The 18,007-nt window shown below is 46.5% G+C and overlaps 1 protein-coding gene across 9 annotated transcripts in view; it reads right to left on the bottom strand.

The window, feature by feature from the left end:
- LOC119971478 (anillin-like) overlaps positions 1-18,007 on the bottom strand; it is a 170,516-nt gene that overhangs the window by 98,522 nt on the left and 53,987 nt on the right. For 8 of the 9 annotated variants that reach the window (XM_038807049.1, XM_038807057.1, XM_038807051.1 and 5 more), the window contains exons 1-4: positions 11,184-11,316; positions 5,567-5,693; positions 3,043-3,249; positions 2,300-2,403 (exon numbers count right to left, since the gene is read on the bottom strand). In XM_038807049.1, the coding sequence (XP_038662977.1) occupies positions 2,300-2,403; positions 3,043-3,249; positions 5,567-5,651 (396 nt within the window). In that variant the 5' untranslated portion in view covers positions 5,652-5,693; positions 11,184-11,316. Of the gene's footprint in view, positions 1-2,299; positions 2,404-3,042; positions 3,250-5,566; positions 5,694-11,183; positions 11,317-18,007 lie in introns of those variants that run through there. The other variant, XM_038807050.1, reaches the window with a different exon arrangement.

The raw sequence follows: 18,007 nt of genomic DNA, 5'->3' as shown, positions 1-18,007 counted from the left end.
TCACAAAGAACATTAGGACTTTGTTTTACAACAAAACTATTTATTACCAACATTACTCTAAAGAATTACTATAATGTCTAAGATTAATATAGTTGGAAGTAATGCTCTAATACTAACTTACACCAAGATACTACAGAGCTAGTCTAATATGCGACTGCCATCAACTCCTTACTAACAGTGCCCCGGAACACGGTGCATCCGGGTCACGTGCCTGCATACTTGCACCACCTGCTGGTCGGATGCTAGAACTACATCAGTAAAACATAACTTGCAACACACATTTGGCTGATGATCTACTCATATTATATACAGGTGATAGTCATCACACAAGTCATTAGCAATCTGTTGGGTGCGGAAGAGAAAATCAGAGCATGGGAAATACTCACAGCAACTTTCTAAGTGATTTCAATAAACACTGAAGTTTCCAACTGATGCTTAGTGATGATTCTAATCACCATATAGATAGAACAGTGTAGCTGTTCTAGGACTACAGAAAATAAGAGATGTCTGGATTAATAATCCAGAGAATACAACTGAAATTCCACATTTAGTCAAAGAACTAGTTCATGGATACTGTTTAGAGTAGGAAACATATCACCCCAGTCTGATGTGGTCTTTACATGGCTCCATTCCCATCACCAATGTTTGACATTTTATCATCCTCTGAAGTGGCCAAACAAGTTACTTTCAGCTGCAAAGTACTACAATAAAAGCAATTCAATAAAAGGCCCATCAATAATTTAGGGTTCCTACAGATGGGCAAGACAGTGCTTACCAACACTAAAAATGATTTAAAAATCAGATTAAAAAAAAAATCTTGTGCGCAAGTGTGTGGCATTCCATCCAATAAGTTTCAATTTACTGCCTAATGTTGCTTATTGATGTGCCTAGTTAATATCACAACATCCTTGTAGCCAGACAAACAGGAGGCGAGAAGATGGAGTGCTAATCTCAGTAAGTACCCACTGCGTGGATCTGGAGCACGAAAGCAATTTTGACAGAACAAATGGAGCACCGATTCTTCAAAACAGTGTGGCATTTGGCTGGAAGAGGTAGAGTATAAAGATGTACAGGAAGTAGCAATAATTTCTGCACACAGTTTATGTAAAGACTAACTGCGTAGCTTCATCATTGGATTGTCTTCACACTTATCACTGCAGCACACCTTCATGTTCCCATTCATTTGTTGGCCCACATAGAAGCGAGTAGAAAACGAGGGAGCAACTAGCATTCATTGAAGTTAAACATGCAATAGCCGACTATTACAATAGGAAAGGCTCAGGAATCATTAAACTGACGCATCCAGCATTATGATACTACACTATTAAACAAACTAGACTATATCACATTCCTTTGTACATGATGTATTGGCATTGAATGTTTACATATCACAAAACCATGCCACTAAGGAAAGAGAATGCAAGATGATTATGTCCTCAAGGTTAATTTTGCAGAAGGAGTGGAAGATTGGGAAGAAGGTGAAAGCTTCCCAACTACCACCAAATCCCCCTTGGCAAAATACACATGGAGCCCAGTGGTAATGGCCACACTGAAAATGTGGGGCCAGCTAACAAACATTTCGGGCTAACCGGGATGTCCCCCATCTGCAGCAACCACAGATTCCCAACATCCAAAAAAAAATGGAGACAGGATGGGGGAGCACCAACAGGGACTTCTACGAAGGGCACAAACTAGCGACAGGACAGGAAAGGAAATGAGACACTTACAAATAAAACATTTCCTCCGCAAAGAGACAACAGGATACCCCAGAGACTACACTATTAGAGGACCTGATGACCACGGACAGTAAGGAGGGAGGATCTGTGGGAAAATATACTGACAGCTACTGGACAGAGCTCGAATACCACTGGACAAGATCAGACGGAAATGGAAGGACTAACTGGGGCACAGAAGTAGGGTGGAGACTCTGGAGCGAAGCCTCATGCAGTTCAAAGTGGTGCACAGAGCACACCTGACCAGAAGCCAAACACACACACCCCACTCACGGGCGAACCACACTTATCAACCACGGAGGATAGCAAGGGGATGGGAGGGTTTAGTGAAAGGGCATGCCGAACTAGACAGCAGCAATCTGTAAATAAGTAACGCCTTTTTGCTTTACACTGTACAATAAATAAACACTAACGTCAATGTACATAATGTTGAAAATGCCAATAAAAAAGAATTTATTTATTTTTAAAAAGTACTTTGGATGAGTTCATATATTACATTCCCTCCCCACAGCTCAGATAAAAAATTGCCACATTTTCTCAGGATTCAAATAGGAGGATTCAGGTACCTTCTTAATAGCAGGTCTGGTTAGTTCATCCTTCCAAGAATTGGTTGTTTCTTCTGGAAAGGCTTGTTCATTTTTCATTCCCAAAGATACATCAGGAGAAAATTCTGAGAGTCAGAACAATATTTATTGGAAGTGCTCTCATTAGTCCTTGGTTATCTGCTCACCAATTCTCGTGTGAACAAGCCATCAACAAAGCATCAAAATAAAATTTTCTTTGCAAGATCATGCAGGTCAATCTCAGGATTTTAACTTCTGCTTTTAACATGTCATATGCATAAATCACAAGACTATTTTAAATAATTTTTGAACTGCAAATAGAGGTCAAATCCCACAGATTGTCACTAAACATTCAAGTTTACATTCCCATTTGTTTTGTTCACGTCCACTCACATGCAATGGAACAGCAAAGCATAGCCAAGAAACAACCTTCAGAGACACCCTTTAAGCAAGTGTGCATCAACAACTAAACAGTGACGAAGGTGGTTCCTGCAGTAGATTCAGTATAGAGCCATGTGGAATCAGTTCATCTGAACTCTGGCACAGACCACAGCCATTGGACTCAGGAAAGAACTAGACTTGCCACCACCATGATTAGGCAAAACAACAGAGGGCTACTAATCATTACAAAGCTGTACCTATAACTGGCCGCAGTGCAGAGATAATTGGAAATAAGTTTCACAGTAAAAAAAAATAAATTGTAAACTTGGAAAGGAAGTTGAAAAAAAGCATGGCATACGTCATACCATCTGAATCCCAAGCTTTCCGCTGTTCAGCCAGTCCGCGAAGCCTTGACTTCACTGATGGAACCACAGGAGTATCTGGTTTGATCTCATGCTCGAGGGCTCGGAACTTCTTGGAAGTAGTAAAACCAGATTCCACAGGATTAACATTTTCTCTTTCTTCTTTCAAGAAAGAACACTTCTGCCTCTTTAGAGAATCTAGTGGCAGTTCTGGAAATCAGAATTAATTATTTAATTAATTAAATCAACAAGTATACTTAAATTCACAGAGAACAAAATCACTTCAGACAGTAGCCCTTAACAAAAAATTTTGTCTACTTTGCAAGACACCAAGGACACTTGAGTTAGTTGGGCTGAATGTCCTCCCAAAGCACTTTCCAAACCTTAAGCCCTCTACCACCTAGGTGGTTACAGGCAGCATGGGAATAGCCGCAAGTCCCCCTTCAAACCATACACCATCTGACATGGAACAATAGTCACTGGGTCAAAACTTTGGAACTCCCCAACAGCGCTACACCACCTGCAGTCACCACCACCATCTCGAGGGCAATTAGGGGCGGGCAAGGATAAAACAGTGTAGCTTCTGAAATTAAGCCAACATCAAAATGGTAGATGAGAGAAGATATAGACAAATAATAAACACGAGGGCAAAATTTTCAAGTATTTTAGCAAGTGTCAAGTTGGGTGGGAAAATTTGGGTATTGCCCACCGGCAGTGGTGGTGGTTTTCCCCACTGTTTCTTTACCTACATAGATCGGAAATAAATCTCTGGTTTCACGCTGCTTCAACGGCAGAAGGAATTGGACTCACCCAGCCCATCTTCAGGTTGAATGCTTCAATTACTGGGGAACTCCACTGAATGCCTAACCAACACCTGTTTCAAATTCAAAACAGAAGATGGCTGTCAGGAAGACCACGCCAAAGTTGAGAGACCAAGACCTGACCAGAATGCTGGACACGGTGGAGGTGAGAGTCCGGATCCTTCACTCAGGCTGGTAGACAACACTCCAGCAAGGTCACCACCCAGCATGGGCAGCGCCAGTAAACACCAACTCCCTACACAGGTCGTCGGGAGTGCAGTCAGATAATGAATGACCGCCTCCGTTCAGCCAGGGTAAGTCACTGTTCTCATCAATCTCTGCACACCCCATTTGTTCCCTTGCAGGAAACGCTCTCTCAACTGCCAGCAGAGAGTACAGTCAAGCGGATGAGTTGACACTCCGAAGGAGTTTGATGAGGGAGCCGCCCTGCTTGCGGGGAGGGAAGGACGGCTCCTTCGTAGAGGGGGGAGGTGACGCGACTGAGGACCCCATCGTCTACCTTGCGAAACCAATGCGAGTTCTACCTCTTGATATCCTTAGACCGCTTCCATACACTCATGCCATCTCCAATCTCTTGCAGACACACAATAGAGCGGCTGGAGTCACCTTCTGGCAGGGTGCAAAAGAGGAGCCCGGACAGCAGCTCAAGAGAAATTCTCAGATGTGCACCAGGAAGACACTTCATAGCTTTTGGCCACACCCACCACCAGCGCAGAGACAAGCACTTCGGTGGACTTAGCAGTAAAGGCGCTTCGGGGTCACAAACTGGCAAGCACCCCACTTTTTCTGACCCACAGCAGGCGGAGGCAGAGACCTCCCAGGGATCTGGCACTTGGAGGACAGTTGGATGCCAGGGCTTTGATGAGCCGCGGTCATATGGTGCGCCGCCAGGCTCGGCCATCCTGCATGAAGGGGATGCCCGCAACACTCCTCGGATCACAAGGTTGACTGGAGGAATTCCAACATCTTCTGTCCGAGGAGGTCGTACCTGCACTTCAAGGCAGCCAGGCCAACACTGCGAGGGTGGTGGCCTTAGTGGTGCTGGCTTCTGCCCTGTGCTGGTGCAAGGCATGACCTCCATGGGAGAGTACACTCCATGGTGCCAGCACCAGGACAGCAGGGCTTATGCACCTCACTCCAGCTGCCCTTCTGTCCCAAGGAGGAAGCCTGGGGCTTTAGTTGCAATGTAACTCAGTGTTAATGAAATGTCACATGTCCATGTGCAAAATGGGACTCGACAAACAGCAAAAGGATGAATGTTTTGAATTCCAAGGGTATTGACTCTGGAGCAATGGCATTTTCAGAGAACGGTAAATCTTAATGTGAGAAAGAAGAATTCAGAATAAAGATAGCGGAGGGAAAAGGTAAAAAGCTGGGTAGGCAAATAGACATAACATAGAAGAAAGAACAGTTAAGGCAGGAATAATAGAATCTAGAACTGAACACAAACTGGTGTATTCCACAATCTCTAAAGAGACACAGAAGAATTTCACAAACATGCTGACGCTGTTCAAACAGATGTTGCAGGTGTCTTAGAAGAGGCAAAAAACATAAGGCTACCAGTTGTGGACAGATAATTCACATTCCAAACAAATTTCAACTCAACTACAATGCAAGACTCTCTCCATCCAATTTTTACAGCTCAGAAGCTTGAATGGGAGCATTTTCAGGAAAGAAACTGCTTGCGGTTTAACATTCCAACTCACCGCTGCTGCCTCCATCATTGTCCATGGGCTGCTGTCTCAGGCGTTTCAAAGGACCTCGCAACATTGCTTCTACAGTATGAGACATTTTTTCTTATCCTCTTCTTGAGCACAATTTGCTGTCTGTGGCCTAAGGAAGGCAGACTGAATAAATAATCATGCACAGTATGTATTATCATTCAAATGGCTCTAGAGTAGCCTGCAGATTGCTTGCCCAAAGGAGCAGGGAAAGAGGATACTACTGTGAGAGTGAGGTCTAAAGCAGCAGGCAAATCAAAAGTGCATTCTAGCTGCAATGAGCATCACCCCCAACATCCCAAAATTCGAAACAAAATGCAAGAGTGCAGGTTTTAAAGAGATGATGATCCGCAAACACTAAGCCCAACTGGAATTCCTTCTGACAATTTCCCAATGACAGTCAATAATGGATCCCAGATACAGGCAGATGACCAATGGAATGACAAAATTACACAATGAACCTACGACATCCTCTGACTAATTAAGAGCAATATGTTGTTTTGCAATGTGTTATACCAGTGAAGCAAAAATAATCCACCACCAGGGTAGGGCTGGTACTTCTAAAGCTCACCGTTTAATAGTTTGGATATATGGACAATCGAGAGTGGAGGTCATTTTTATTATCCGGGTCTCAGAAAATGCACATTTGCCTGCCATCCCGATGTATTTCAGTCCTGTATATGCAAATTTCAGGCTCTATGTTCTTTTAAGATTGTGTTAGGAGCATGATAGATGCGCATTAAACAAAATTCTATATTACTGGAAAAATCTCCCATTGGCATTGGAGAGTCAATGCGGCTGTAAGGAATGAATGTACAATGGGGGGAAAGAGATGCACATTAGCAGTAAAAAAAAAAATTGGAAAGAAGCCGGCAAGAGTCTTGCCAGAACCAGTGAAACTTCCCAGTTACAGCACTTTCTTTACCGTGTCTCATGGTTAAATGATTGCCAGATGCAAAGCACCAGATTAGCAGAATACATTATGCAAGATGCATTATTTTATAATTGCAAGTTATTGCCATAGCATATGTATAAAAAAACATTGCATCTAGATTACACCTGGCATACCAAACACCAGAAAAACCAAACTAAAATCAGGCATCAAGAAAATGCTGCATGCTTCTGACCTGGAGCCTGATATCTACATGCATTTCTAATTTGTATAGTCCCGTAGCTCACAAATAGATTCTTTGTTCTGCAAAGCAAAGCTTTGTGGGCTCAAAGTTGAACAAGCTCCAACTTGGCAGCAGGATAATACATTGGTACACCATTCCGATCTTCATTGGAACTTTTAACTGCTTGCATTACTAACAGAATGGAATCCTGGCCTTATGGTGTGCTTTAATACTCAGGAGTGGCAGTTCTTTTGCCCATCAACGAGACAAGAGTAGAGTGTAATTGAGGCTTTATTAAGCAGAGATGTGTAGCCTCCTGCAGCTGCTGCTGAAATGGCTGCAGCTCGGTGAGCACACACATTTATACTCCACTTACTGGGCGGAGCCAGCAGGCAGGGATCCTTACCGTATTACGTCTCATATGTGATATCTACAACAGTGGTGACTACCACGCCCATAAGCAAGTCAGGATGTACTGCAATGCTTTAACATATCCTGTTCAGCTTCCAGCGAGTTTCCATTGAACTCAATGCAACTGAGAGTTTGTACAAAGCCTGTCTAATGCAACATAGATCTTAGAAGTAGGAATAGGCAATTGAGCTTAGGGCTTAGAAGGAATAGGCCATTTGGTTGTTTGAACTCTGCTCTGCCATTCAATAAGATCTTGTGTGATCTTGTTCTTGTTGTTTCAACTCCAATTTCCTGTCTACCCCTCCGCCACATACCATTGTAACCCCTGCCCCCCACCAAATATAGGAACATAGGACTTGATGTGTAGGCTATTCAAGTTATCTGCGCACCCTTTACTGGATTTAAATGAGGAAGAACGATGATGCACTATGAGACACTGCATCAAAAGTAAATCTAAAAGGCTGCTTTAAAAAAAACCTTGGGATAAAAACAAAACCATGGCCTATATTCCAATGTAGCACATGTTGGAAATGCCACTTAAAAATAGACCTTTTGTCCATTAAAAACAGCAGTAGAAAAAAGTGGTGCTGCTGACTTTTAGAACTGCATGATACCATTCCTGAGTATTTGAAGCAGCAGACCATAAGCCCAGGATCTGATTGTTGGCAATGATTGAAGTCAGATGCATCAGAAACTGAGTTCAGAAATATTATAAAGTTTTAAAACACCCAGAAGAATCCTTTTGTCAGAGTCAGCTGTGACTTACTTGATAGCATGAAAATCTAAAAGGTTGTGGGTTTAAGGAGCTACAGCACAACAATGCTACAAACATTTTGGTTGACAGCGTGGTAACGAAGGAGATGCTGTTGTTCAGATGAATCATTAAACTGAGGCTCTCAGGTGAACATAAAGGCTCCATGGGACTATTACAAGAGGAGTTATTCCCAGCGCATTAGCCAATATTTATGCCTCAATCTTGGGAGAGTGGATACTGTCCCTCACTGCAGTAGAGAACACTAAGACAAGGAATAAGTCCATCATGTGAAATGAAATGAAAATCGCTTATTGTCACGAGTAGGCTTCAATGAAGTTACTGTGAAACATAGAACATAGAACAGTACAGCACAGAACAGGCCCTTCGGCCCTCGATGTTGTGCCGAGCAATGATCACCCTACTCAAACCCACGTATCCACCCTATACCTGTAACCCAACAACCCCCCACCTTAACCTTACTTTTTAGGACACTACGGGCAATTTAGCATGGCCAATCCACCTAACCCGCACATCTTTGGACTGTGGGAGGAAACCGGAGTACCCGGAGGAAACCCACGCACACACGGGGAGGACGTGCAGACTCCGCACAGACAGTGACCCAGCCGGGAACTGAACCTGGGACCCTGGAACTGTGAAGCATTTATGCTAACCACCATGCTACCGTGCTGCCCACAAAAAGCTCCTTGTCGCCACATTCCGGCGCCTGTTTGGGAGGCTGGTACGGGAATTGAACCGTGCTGCTGGCCTGCTTTAAAAGCCAGCGATTTAGCCCAGTGTGCTAAACCAGCCCCATATCTTAAAGAACATTTCCAAGCAGGTCACATATTACAACTAATAAGTTTTTGAAATGCAAAGAATTTGCCTGTAGCAAGAATCCATAAAGAAAATATATGAGTAATTAGCCAAGATATTAGGCAGTAATTAGAACATGAGAAATAAGAGCAGCATTAGGCCATGTGTGCCTGCTCTCCGATTCAGTAAAGTCATGGCTGATCTTCGTGCTCTTGTCCACTTTCCTGCCGAATCCCTCAAGTACATCAATGACCAATAGAGTCATCGACTAACCACCTGGGTTAGAGAATTCCAAAGATTCGCAATCCTTTTTTTAAAAATGTTTTTTATTGAGTTTTCATATTTTATATCCAACAAATTACAAATTATTAGAAAAAAACACGCAAAAATTAACATGTATATTTACAGGTAAGCATCTTCATAATAACAACTGTGGCCGCCCCCTTTAACCGGCATACATATTTTACATTCCCCAATATGGCCACGGCACATGTTTATAGGCATTTATTTACAATTTGGTTTTGGGCCTTAGCTTGCCATCAAACCCCCATAACGAACCCGTAGCCACCCCCCCCCCCCCCCCCCCCCCCCCCCCCCCCCCCCCACCCCACCCCGGCTACCGTCCATTTCCCCCTGATTCTTGGCCACCTGACTATTCTTCCTCTTGTTCGTTGGCCACAAACAGGCCCCGGAACAATTGCATGAATGGCTCCCACGTTCTGTGGAAGCCGTCGTCTGACCCTCGGATGGCGAATTTGATTTTCTCCATTTAGAGAGATTCCGAGAGGTTGGACAGCCAGTCTGCAGCTCTGGGCGGAGCTGCTGACCGCCACTTGCCCCTAAGTGGAGTTATGGGGATGGGGCCCAGGTAGGATCTTCTTTCAGAGGGTCGGTGCACACTTGATAGGACAAATGGCTTCCTTCTACACTGTATAGATAGATTGGTTAAGTAAGTGGGCATAAATTTAGCCGATGGAGTACAATGCCCACTTTGGAAGGAAGAATAGAAAAGCAGATAATTTAGGAGACACTAAATGAATTATAAAAACGTTACATGAAGGTACAGCAAGCAATTAGGATGGCAAATTGAATATCAACCTTGATTACAAGAGGATGGAGTAATAAAAGTAGGGAACCCTTGCTACAACTGTATAGGCATTGGTGAGACTGCATCTAGTGTACTGGGTCTCCTTACTAAAGAAATGCACTGGAAACGGTTCAGAGAAGGTTCTCCAAGTTAGACTACAGGATCAGGTCCGAATACAAAGGATCACACTCCTTTATTCACAACAGAGAGTAATTGGAGCATATCAGGGTGGTGGAAGTGAGTAGACCCAAATAGTCAAAAATCCATTTGGAAAAATTGATCTCATTTGAAAGAACAAAAATTAATTTTCTTTAATCATAGATCATAGAATTTACAGTGAAGGAGGCCATTCGGCCCATCGAGTCTGCACCAGCTCCTGGAAAGAGCACCCTACCCAAGGTTAACACCTCCACCCTATCCCCATAACCCAGTAACCCACCCAACACGAAGGGCAATTTATCATGGCCAATCCACCTAACCTGCACATCTTTGGACTGTGGGAGGAAACCGGAGCACCCGGAGGAAACCCACGCACACATGGGGAGGATGTGCAGACTCCGCACAGACAGTGACCCAAGCTGGAATCGAACCTAGGACCCTGGAGCTGTTAAGCAATTTTGCTATCCACAATGTTACCGTGCTGCCCAGCACTTGTTTTAAAAAAAACAAAGACTGCAATTGCAGGACGTTAGTTATTACATGGCAGTTGCAAAGCTTTTCATTTTAAGCTGAGCTCAGTGAGTGGTGAGAACATTCCATGAGCCAGCAGGAATTTCTAAAACAGGGTGTAACCTGGCAAACTTCCACTGGGCAAATTCCACCCAGCTGAGAAATTCTTGGGTTCAGCTTCAAACAAAAAACAGATTAGAGATTCTCAGGGGGCGGGGAGGAGGGAAGAGAAGAGAAGGGGAACAGGTTTACATTCACTTTTCCTCTTTAACCAGACATTTGGCCACTTGCCTTCATATCAGCAGTACAGAGACAGGGTTTGTTTCACAGAGCTCCTGCTGAAGGTTTTATAATAAGCTGTGGTGGTGGAATGGGACATTGATTACTAACCTGCTACATAGCTCACTTTAAGACTCCGATTTTTAAAAAAAGGTTACAAGATTTTTTTAACTCTGAAAAGGCGACACACTTGATCTTAAAAAAAAATGAGTTGCAGACAATTTTCAGTCGGGTTACTGCAAATAAATAAATTAATCTGAAAGCACAGTTTAAGGGCGGGGGGAGAGAAAGTCCTGGGTGTCAGGAGCATGGGGGGGGGGGCACAGAAGGGTTGGGGGAGAGGGAAGTGACAGACCAAGGGTGGGGTTTGGGGTTACACCCTGGACCCCAGTCCAGTTACAGTGAGCACGAAGGTCGGCAGCTGCCCGGTGCAAAGCCTGAATATTCCCTGGTACCAGCCCCTCACTCACTCACCGGATCCCGATGGATGAATAAATGATTCTCGGTACTCGCTCTTCCCCCACAGCAGCACCAACTGCCGCTCCGCTCCACTCTGTCGTTTAAATTCAGCGCCCTTTCCCACGCATGCGCCTCCAGCAACGGTCAGTCCCAGTCTAACCAGTGCACTGCGCATGTCAGCCGAGGAGCGTGTCGCCGTGGTGGCAAGATGGTCCAGTGGCGCAAGTCAGAGGCCCGTCCTCGCGATCGCCCCCTCTAGGTGGGAATGTTCTGTAATCCACACATCCTCACGGGAGACACTCAGACAAAAGCAAAATACTGCAGATGCTGGAAATCTGAAATAAACCAATCTCAGCAGGTCTAACAGCATCTGTGGAGAGAACGGCGCCAACGTCGCGAGGCTGCTTTGAGGAAGTCATCCAGACGAGAAAAATTAGCTCTGTTTTCTCTCCACAGATGCTGTAAGACCTGCTGAAATTGCCCAACATTTTCTGCTTTTGTTTCAGAATCCAGCACCCACAGTAATTTGCATTTCCTGCTGAGTGTCATGATATGCAAACATGAAACCAATGAACACTCAGAATAGGACACAACCAATGGGCAGTCAGGCCACTCAGAGGTGGCATCACCACAAGGGGGCATGACATAAACACTATAAAAGGGATGGGGCACTCACATCCTGCCTCTTGCTACAGACAGACATCTAGAGAGTTAGACAGGGTTGATCAGCAGCATCACACCCCAGCACATGGCTTAGAGCAAGCTGGTACAGTTAGACTGGGTTACTACAGTTAGATTAGCAGAGAGTCGAACTCATTTGAAAACAGTGTCAATAAAAATGTTGAACTCATTTCAGAGTCTGGAGCATCCTTTAGTTAAGACTGCATCAAGTGGTAGCCTGTGTTATCCGAAGCAGCATAACACAACATGATACCAGGAGTGACTGTTCAATCTATTTAGTTCAACTCAGCAAGATCCGTGACAACCAGCTACTGAATACAGGCACAATGGACAAGATTCAGACTCCTCATCAGCTCAGGACCACCGGCAATCTTAGTACCAACTGGCAATCATTCAAGCAGAAATTTCAACTATACGTGGAAGCATCCGACCTCAATGGTGTGACCGATGCTCGGAAGATAGCTCTTCTACTCACCACTGCGGGTGACCATGCGATAGAGATCTTCAACTCCATTCACGTTTCTGAAGGACAGGACAAAACAAAGTACCAAACCATCCTGGACAAATTTGACAGCCACTGCGAGGTGGACACCAACAAAATCTTTGAGCGCTACATATTCAAGCAGAGGATGCAAGGTGAAGACGAATCCTTCAACTCCTATCCAACTAACCTTAGACTGCTAGCGCAATCCTGCAACTTCGGTGATATCACTGACTCCATGATCAGAGACCAAATCGTTTTGGAGTCCACTCTGATCCTCTGCGAGAGCAATTGTTGAAAATCAAACACATGACCCTGCCAGTCGCGATTTAAACGTGTTCTGTGCACGAGCACTCTAAAAATCGCTATTCACAGTACAAAACAGCAGAAAGTGAAAAACAAGCCTCCCATGAGGTGGAGAATGTTCAGGACATCGCCTGGATGCAGTCCCTCCACATTGACGAAATCGGCCATTTCGCGCTCTCTTCCTAGGGCCCGACACATGCGCAATGCGATCGGGAACACGAAGCAGCCGAAAACTGCACTGCACAGGTGCAGACGTCCGAGAACCGCACCGCGAATGGGCAACAACGAACTGAGCATCATGACGCCGACGTCATGACGTGTGCGAACTGCGGCATCACCTATTTAAGAAAAAACTGCCCTGCAAGAGGCAAACGCTGTTTAAACTGTGGGAAACCAAACCACTATGCAACCCTGTGCAGATCTGCACCATCAGTCAGGAGCCAGTGCTCCCAATTCTGACAGCAGCACTTCAGAAGTGTGCAACACCGAATGCATGACTCTAATTCAGGCAGTGCGACGGATCCAAATTATGAATACCTGGACAACACTTACCGAGTGGGCATTATTACGAAGTGCGAATACGCCACACCATCGCAAGTCCAATCAATTCCGAGGACGAATGGCATGCAGTGATGAAGGTCAACCACTGCCCCATCCAGTTCAAACTGGACGCAGGTGCCTCCGCCAATCTGATTTCGCAGGTGGTCTTCAAGAGAATCAAGAAGCCTCTCACAATCCTTCCAGCTGCCTGCAAACTCCTGGACTACAATGGAAACATAATCAAGACACTGGGGTCCTGCCATCTGCAGATGTCCAGCCGACACACACAAGCAAGCTTACGCTTCGAGATTGTTAAACCAGACAGGGCGTCCCTGCTAGGTGCGCATGCCTGCAAGCAACTGAACCTCATTCAAAGGGTTTATACCACAACGCCGTCCCATTCGGATCTTCAGGCCAGCATCGACGATATCCTAACCCAGTACCCTAGATGTATTTAGCGGGATGGGCGCGCTGCCGTGCAAGTACAAGATTCTACTGTGGCCTGATGCCAAGCCGGTGGTCCACGCACCACGACATGTCCCTGCTCCGCTGAGAGAGCACCTGAAGGCAGAGCTCACGAGTCTACAACAAAAAGGCATCATCTCCAAAGTCACTGAACCAACCGACTGGGTCAGCTTGATGGTGTGCGTAAAGAAGCCTTCGGGCGACCTGCATTGACCCCAAGGATCTAAACAAAAACATTATGCAGGAACATTACCCCATCCCAAAGAGGGAAGAAATCACGAGTGAGATGGCACACGCATGCTTCTTCACAAAATTGGACGCATCCCAAGGATTTTGGCAGATCCAACTTGAAGAATCCAGCAGAAGATGCTTCAACACGCCTTTTGGCAGATTCTGCTACAACCGAATGCCATTTGGCATCATCTCGGCATCAGAGATTTTTCATCGCATCATGGAACAGATGATGGAGGGAATAGAAGGGGTTCGTGTATACGTTGACAATATCATAATCTGGTCCACAACCCCAGAGGAACATCTGTCGCGACTCAAGAAAGTATTTTTTTTTTTTTTTATAAATGTTTTTATTCAGTTTTCATATTTTATATTGAACAAATTACAAATTGTTAGGAGAGAAAAAAAAAACAAACACGCAAAAATTAACATACATATTTACAGGTAAGCATCTTCGTAGTAGTAACTGCGCCCCCCCCCCCCCCCCCCCTCAACATGTTTATTTAGTTTGGTTTTGGGCCTTAGCTAGCCATCGAACCCCCGTACCGAACCTGTAGCCCCCCCCCCTCCCGCTACCTTCCCCCAACTATTCTTCCTCTTGTACATTGGCCACAAATAGGTCCCGGAACAGTTGCATGAATGGCTCCCACGTTCTGTGGAAGCCGTCGTCCGACCCTCGGATGGCAAATTTGATTTTCTCCATTTGGAGAGATTCCGAGAGGTCGGACAGCCAGTCCGCAGCTCTGGGCGGTGCTGCTGACCGCCAGCCAAACAGGATTCTACGGCGGGCGATCAGGGAGGCAAAGGCAAGGGCGTCCGCCCTCCTCCCCAGGAATAGATCTGGCTGTTCTGAAACCCCGAAGACCGCCACTATCGGGCATGGCTCCACCCTCACTCCCACCACTTTGGACATAACCTCGAAGAAGGCTGTCCAGTACTCCACGAGTCTGGGGCAAGACCAGAACATGTGGGCGTGGTTGGCCGGGCCTCTTTGGCACCGTTCACATCTGTCTTCCACCTCCGGGAAGAACCTACTCATACGGGTTCTTGTTAAGTGGGCTCTATGTACCACTTTTAGTTGCGTCAGGCTGAGCCTTGCGCACGTGGAGGTGGAGTTGACCCTATGCAGTGCTTCGCTCCAGAGTCCCCACCCTATCTCCATCCCCAGGTCGTCCTCCCATTTCCTTCTTGTTGCGTCCAGTACGGTGTCGTCCCTATCTACCAGTCGGTCATACATGTCACTACAGTTCCCTTTCTCTAGGATACTTGCGTCCAGTAGGTCTTCCAGTAGTGTCTGTCGTGGCGGTTGTGGGTACGTCCTTGTCTCCTTTCGTAGGAAGTTTTTGAGCTGCAGGTACCGTAGCTCGTTCCCCCCAGCTAGCTGAAATTTCTCTGTCAGTTCGTCCAGTGTTGCGATCCTGTCGTCCGTGTATAGGTCCCTGACTGTCAGTGTCCCCCCGTCCTGCCTCCACCTTTTGAAGGTGGCGTCAGTCAGTGCTGGTGTGAACCTATGGTTGTTGCAGATGGGAGCCCTGTTCGACATTTTGGTCAGGCCAAGTTGCTGCCGCAGTTGGTTCCAGGATTGGAGGGTGGCTGTCACCACTGGGCTGCTGGAGTGTTTTTTGGGTGGGGATGGGAGTGCTGCCGTGGCGAGGGCCCGGAGGGAGGTTCCCATGCAGGAGGCCTCCTCCGCACGCACCCACTCAGCTTCTGGCTCCTGGATCCATCCCCTTACTCGCTCGGCTGTTGCTGCCCAGTGGTAGAATTGTAGATTCGGGAGGGCTAGCCCTCCCCTGGTTTTTGTTTTTTGTAAGACCTTCTTTGGGATCCTAGCATTTTTACCCCCCCATACGAACGCCATGATGAGTTTGTCCAGCGCTTTGAAAAAGGCCTTGGGGATGTAGATCGGAATGGATCTAAACAGGAAGAGGAACCTGGGCAGTACGTTCATTTTGATCGTCTGAACTCTCCCCGCGAGGGAGAGCGGGAGTGTGTTCCATCTTTGCAGGTCCTTTTTAACTTCCTCCGTCAGGCTGGTGAGGTTCCATTTGTGGATCCCTTTCCAGTCATGGGCTATTTGGATCCCCAGGTAGCGGAATTTATGTCGGGCTTGTTTGAACGGCAGCCCCTTTAGTGCTGCCCCCCCCCCCCTTGCGGGTGTACTGGGAAGATCTCACTTTTGCTCATGTTGAGTTTGTAGCCCGAGAAGGCTCCAAACTCTTTCAGGAGCGCGATGATTCCGTCCATGCTGCTTTGTGGGTCCGAGATATAGAGGAGCAGATCATCCGCATAGAGTGAGACTCTGTGCTCTCTACCTCCCCTTCGGATCCCCCTCCAATTTTTTGCTGCCCTGAGCGCGATTGCTAGCGGTTCAATTGCTAGTGCGAACAGCAGCGGGGACAGTGGGCATCCTTGTCTGGTGCCCCTGTGCAGCTGGAAGTATTGGGAGTTGGTATTGTTGGTCTGTACACTCGCCATGGGAGCGTTGTACAGGAGCTTTACCCAAGCGGTGAACCCTGTTCCAAGCCCGAACCGCTCCAGTACCTCTATGAGGTATTTCCACTCGACTCTGTCGAAGGCCTTTTCTGCGTCCAGGGAGACGATCACCTCTTGTGTTCTCTCCCCGGAGGGGGTCATTATCACGTTCAGCAGGCGCCTGATGTTCGCGGTAAGCTGTCTACCTTTGACAAAGCCCGTCTGGTCCTCTGTGACCACCTCAGGTACACAGCTCAAGAAAGTATTTTGACGCATACATGAACATGGCCTCAAGCTAAACAGGTCCAAGTGCTGTTTTGGGACATCCACGCTGAAGTTCCTGGGCGATCAGATTTCGCAACACGGTGTGCGCACGGACACAGACAAAATTAAAGCCAACGAGGCAATGAAAGTCTCCGAGGACAAGAAGGCAGCACTGCACTTCCTGGGAATGGTCAATTTCCTTGGAAAGTTCATCCCGAATTTGGCCACACACACCACGGCCCTACGCAACCTGGTGAAAAAATCAACCGCCTTTGAGTGGAAGACGGAGCACCGAACAGAGTGGCTGGAGCTGAAAGCCAAGCTCACCACTGCACCCAGCCTTGCACTCTTTGACCCAGATCGAGAGACCAAGATATCCACAGATGCGAGTCAGGATGGCATTGGGGCGGTGTTGCTTCAAAGAGACAACACGTCATCCTGGGTACCGGTAGCATATGCGTCACGGGCAATGACACCCACTGAGACCAGATATGCGCAGGTTGAGAAGGAGTGTTTAGGTCTTCTCACCGGCATCCTCAAATTTCATGATTATGTCTACGGCTTGCCAACATTTATTGTTGAGACAGATCATAGGCCTCTGGTCCACATCATCCAAAAGGACCTGAACGACATGACGCCTTGTTTGCAGCGAATTCTGCTCAAACTCCGGAGGTATGATTTCAATTTGGTGTACACCCCTGCCAAGGAGCTTATCATCGCCGATGCATTGTCCCGCTCCGTCAACTCACCCAGTGAATCACTGGAGATCATCCAGCACATTGAGTTGCAGGTACAACTGTATGCAAGCACTTTCCCGGCAACAGATGAGAAGATCGTTCTCATCCGAGAAGAGATGGCCAAAGGCCTCCTGTTGCAGCAAGTCATCCACAACCTCAGCAATGGCTGGCAGAAAGGGCAATGCCCTCAATTCTACAACATTAAGGACGACCTGACGCTGATCGACAGCATCCTGCTCAAGCTGGACAGGATAGTCATCCCGCTACGTCTCCAGGTCATGGTGCTGCAGCAGATTCATGAGGGACATCTGGGCGTAGAAAAGTGCAGACGCAGGGCCCAGCAAGCTGTCTACTGGCCCAGCATCAACCAGGACATCACGGACATGGTCCTGAACTGCAAAACCTGTCAGAGGTTCTAACCAGCGCACAGCAAGGAGACGCTCCAACCACATGACCTAGAGACATCTCCATGGTCCAAGGTTGGCATTGACCTATTCCATGTGAATGGTCACAACTATATCTTAATCGTCGATTACTTTTCGAACTATCCTGAGGTGCTGAAGCTGCCAGACCTCAGCTCACGGACCGTCATCAAAGCTTGTAAAGAGACATTCTCTTTTTTTTTTTTTTTTAATTTTTTTTATTGGAATTTTTTGCAG

The sequence above is a fragment of the Scyliorhinus canicula genome, chromosome 9 (assembly GCF_902713615.1).
Source record: "Scyliorhinus canicula chromosome 9, sScyCan1.1, whole genome shotgun sequence".
NCBI lineage: Eukaryota > Metazoa > Chordata > Chondrichthyes > Carcharhiniformes > Scyliorhinidae > Scyliorhinus > Scyliorhinus canicula.
This window is presented reverse-complemented; position numbering and strand designations above follow the sequence as displayed.